This window comes from Antrostomus carolinensis, unplaced genomic scaffold (genome assembly GCF_000700745.2).
Source record: "Antrostomus carolinensis isolate BGI_N321 unplaced genomic scaffold, ASM70074v2 scaffold17578, whole genome shotgun sequence".
NCBI classification, from domain to species: Eukaryota; Metazoa; Chordata; class Aves; order Caprimulgiformes; family Caprimulgidae; genus Antrostomus; species Antrostomus carolinensis.
In genome coordinates, this window is record NW_010335157.1 from 1 (window position 1) to 3,592 (window position 3,592).

At 39.3% G+C, this 3,592-nt stretch overlaps 1 protein-coding gene across 1 annotated transcript in view; it reads left to right on the top strand.

Annotated features, from left to right (window-relative positions):
* Positions 1-26: 26 nt before the first annotated feature.
* Positions 27-3,592, top strand: part of LOC104529993 (borealin-2) — a 6,425-nt gene continuing 2,859 nt past the window's right edge. Inside the window, exons 1-5 of the mRNA XM_029086607.1 lie at positions 27-153; positions 1,137-1,177; positions 1,519-1,579; positions 2,231-2,298; positions 3,104-3,167. Of these exons, the coding sequence (XP_028942440.1) occupies positions 45-153; positions 1,137-1,177; positions 1,519-1,579; positions 2,231-2,298; positions 3,104-3,167 (343 nt within the window). The 5' untranslated portion in view covers positions 27-44. The remainder of the gene's footprint in view (positions 154-1,136; positions 1,178-1,518; positions 1,580-2,230; positions 2,299-3,103; positions 3,168-3,592) is intronic.

Here is a 3,592-nt window from a genome sequence, read left to right on the forward strand (position 1 = left end):
ATAAACGCCTGTGTTGTTTTAAAGCAAAGGAAAATGTCCAGGAGATGAGGAAAGAGCTCGATTCGCTTCTGCAAACAGCGGAGAAGGCGTTTGCCGTGGAGCTGCTGAAGATGCCGGTTGCCATCAGGAAAATGAAAAGGAAAGACTTGCTGCGTAAGTGCGCGTGGCCTGGTACTTGCGGGGGGCGCAGATGTTCCTGCGGCCCGATGTACCCTGGGCTGACCGGAGGAAACCCGGGAACCCGGTGACTTCTATGGAAACAGCTTCATTTGTCTGCTGAATATTGCGAGCTCGTGGCAGCGCCCGGTGAACGCTCCGAGCAGGCTGGTTGTGTAACACCGGGTACAGAGTTAGTTGCTAACGGTGCATAAAGTCTGGAGCTTTCTTTCATGTGTGCTCTCAAGTCATCTTATTTAAAGACTGAAGAGACAAAGGATAATTGCAAGTTAGTATTTTCTGTGTGTAAAAACTTAAGCGCTTCTTGCCTTCTGAATCTGTTCATCCTGGCACAGAGATTATTTTATCTTTCTGTGAATTTGAAGTCTTACTACTGAACCTTTCTCATCTCGTCTCTTACTCCTGTGATGATGAGTGAACAAGTTTCATTTTGACCTCATATTTGTGCAGCAGTTTAAGCTGTGGTGTACAGTCAGCATCAGATGTATATTCTGGTGAGAACTGACATTTTTGGAATCTGTGTTGCAGCTTTGTGCAGGGGCCACACAAAGATCAAACCTAAAACTCTTGAAGAACTTGAGTTTACTGTAAGCCTTTGCTAAATATGCATTTTAATGTCTTTCTTGAAAACTTATGCCTAAAAGCGTTAGGTTTAAGCAGTGCAATGTGTGGGGGTTTTTCTTCTTTGAATTCAGGTTAGGTACTGTGTGACTATACTTAGTATCCTTTCAAAGATTAAACATACTGAAATGGCCTCAGATTTTTGTTTTGAAGGAGTGACTATCCTCCAAGACTTGAATCTTGTTCAGATTCAACATACATGCTAGCTGAGGTTAACTATTTAAGCAACTGTAATCGTGAATTTCCTGTTCAGCTTCATAGCCTGTAAGATAAGAACCTGCAGGTAATAATTACACAAGTAATAGTATATAAACAAATTATACTTTCTTGAGTTACAGATTTGCAAGGAGGGGAGGAAGTGGCTCTTGCTGCTGCAGTGGTAAGTTTGTGTTTTCAAATTTTATCAGAGCTTACAGAATAGAAGTCTTCTGTCCCTGCTATAGACATTTCAGACAAACAATTTTGTTTGGCTGTCTGTTTAAATAGAAGATGATATGAAAAGGCTAGACAGCCAGCCATGGTGCAGTTAAGGTCATATGCTTTAGGGTCATCTGCAGGCAGAAATCTAGATTTCTGAAAAAGTACACTGGTGTTTAGCCTATCCCACCTCTGTCACTTTCTTTTATGCCCTTTTAGTTCACTACCTTTTGTAGGATAATATGTGTTTACTGGGAAAAATTTGTTGACTTTCCCTTGTTGGGTAAACATACTTTTTTTTAGACTGACTGCTCTCTAGAAGACATACCAAATCCAAAACTGGTGAGGAGCAACAGCAGAAAAGGCAAGCCAATCCATTAATATATAGCTTGGTTCTTAAATTTTCTTTTTTAAATTGGTTTGAACTGAGCATTTGTGAAGTGAATATTAAGCCTGAAGGGTACAAGAGGCAAAAGTGTGTAACTAGAAGTACAACGTACAGGTCCCTGCAGCATTCAGTGTGGAGGATTGTGAGCCACATGTTACTGTTGAGGTACTTTAAAACATGAGATAAGAGTTCCTGCCCTTTGGATTTATCAATGCAAATGGTGAGAAGAGACAGATATAAGTGACTTGTCAGTGCTTTACAGGATAGCAGAAGAGTGAGGGAAGTCACCCCTATTTTCTTATAGGTTCCCCTTTGACCTCCTGCCCATTGAGGTTTGTAAGGAAAATACCATTTCTCTTCATACTCCAAAATATGCAGTAAGAACACTGCTACTGAAACGTAATTCTGTTTTGTCTAGGGGTTCTTTTAACTGTCCTGTGTGTCACAGTGTCTCTGATGAACACGTGTAGTTTGCTTTCAACTCTGTCCCAGGCGAATGACCATGGGATAGCAGAACTGATACGTAGCAGTCAGTGGGTAAATAGGCTTCAAACAAGTGAGTCTGAAGTGGTGTTTTGTGCTGTTCGTGAGTCTTTTATTTTCCTTGTCTTTCTAATATATTTCTAGTTAAGGTGACTACAATTGTTGAGTATGAAGATGCCAAGAATATTTCTGCGAAGAAAATATCTAAAAAAGTAAGTTTATTCTGAACAAACAACATAAGGGTTTAATCAGTTCTGACTTGCTATGAACCCCACTAGATCCATGACTGGGCAGGCCAGTGGCCTGCCATTTGTTTGAAAAATGAGTTGTTTTAAATTGAATGTATTTTAAGTTAAGCGAAGGTGAACTGTATACTAAATTAATTTAATAATTAAATATGGTATCTGCACTTCTGGTGACTCATTCACACAGACTTGCAAATACTGGTGTAGTCATTCTCTCTTGACAATAAGTCCTGATGGTTTGAGGAACCTTTGTTTGTTGAACCTTTTTTAAAAAAAAAATAAAAATTCAACTTCATGTTTTAATACATGCTTTTCTACGTTTGAATGACTTGTGCATTCTTGTCCACCTTGATCTCTAAACCAAGGAGCACAGGTGCATTAATTTTACCACCTCAGTCCATCTGTGCAGTGCAGTGCCTCAGCCAGACACTGAAGTATGTAGCAAGATGACAACAAAGACAAAAAGATTGTATGCAGAGTTACAGGCATTAATTATAAGAGGGCTTGCGAGTTGGAAGGGTGTATATTAGAAAGGTGGTTGTTTGTACAGAACTTCAGTATGAACAAATAGGTTTTGGCATTATGAAACTCTTGTTTTGGAATGCATATTTGCCATTTTATGTGTATGTAGAACCATGTAAAAGGCAGCACTGTGGGGCTTAACTGTTCTTTTTCAACAGGGAGTTCTGACAGTATTGTTCCCTGGATATATCTATCGTTTTGCCTTGAAATACCACTTCTTTTAACTGCAGTTTTACATATACGTTTTCAGGTTTCCAAAACAAAGTCGTTGGTTTCATTGGCCTCTGGTTTAAATAGCAAACTGAACACTCTTAAAAAAAGTAAGACTGACCTTTGGTAGCTTATTTAACTCACCTGAACTTGTGAATGCTGAATAAAACTCTTTTCTGATAAAGTAGCTGAGATTTGAGGCCAATAAGAATAGATCTGATAAAGATGTCTTCCATAACCTGAATTGTAGGGATGCATTGGAGGGATGTGAACCCTGAACAAAAAAGCACCTCTAGCTGGTGCTTTTATTCAAGTACACTAACACTGGGCCAAAACCTCGTGCCCTTACAGTATCTCCAAAATGTGCGTGGGAAAAGGGAGACAAGAGGGAAGAGTGAGGTGAATTTCTGTCATCAAGATTTCTGTGAACCAAGTTAAAATCCAAAACTGGAAAAAAATTGTTCTCTGGATTCAGGTTAACCACAGAGGGCAAATATCCTGAGAAGTAATCTAGAAAAATTAATTCCTG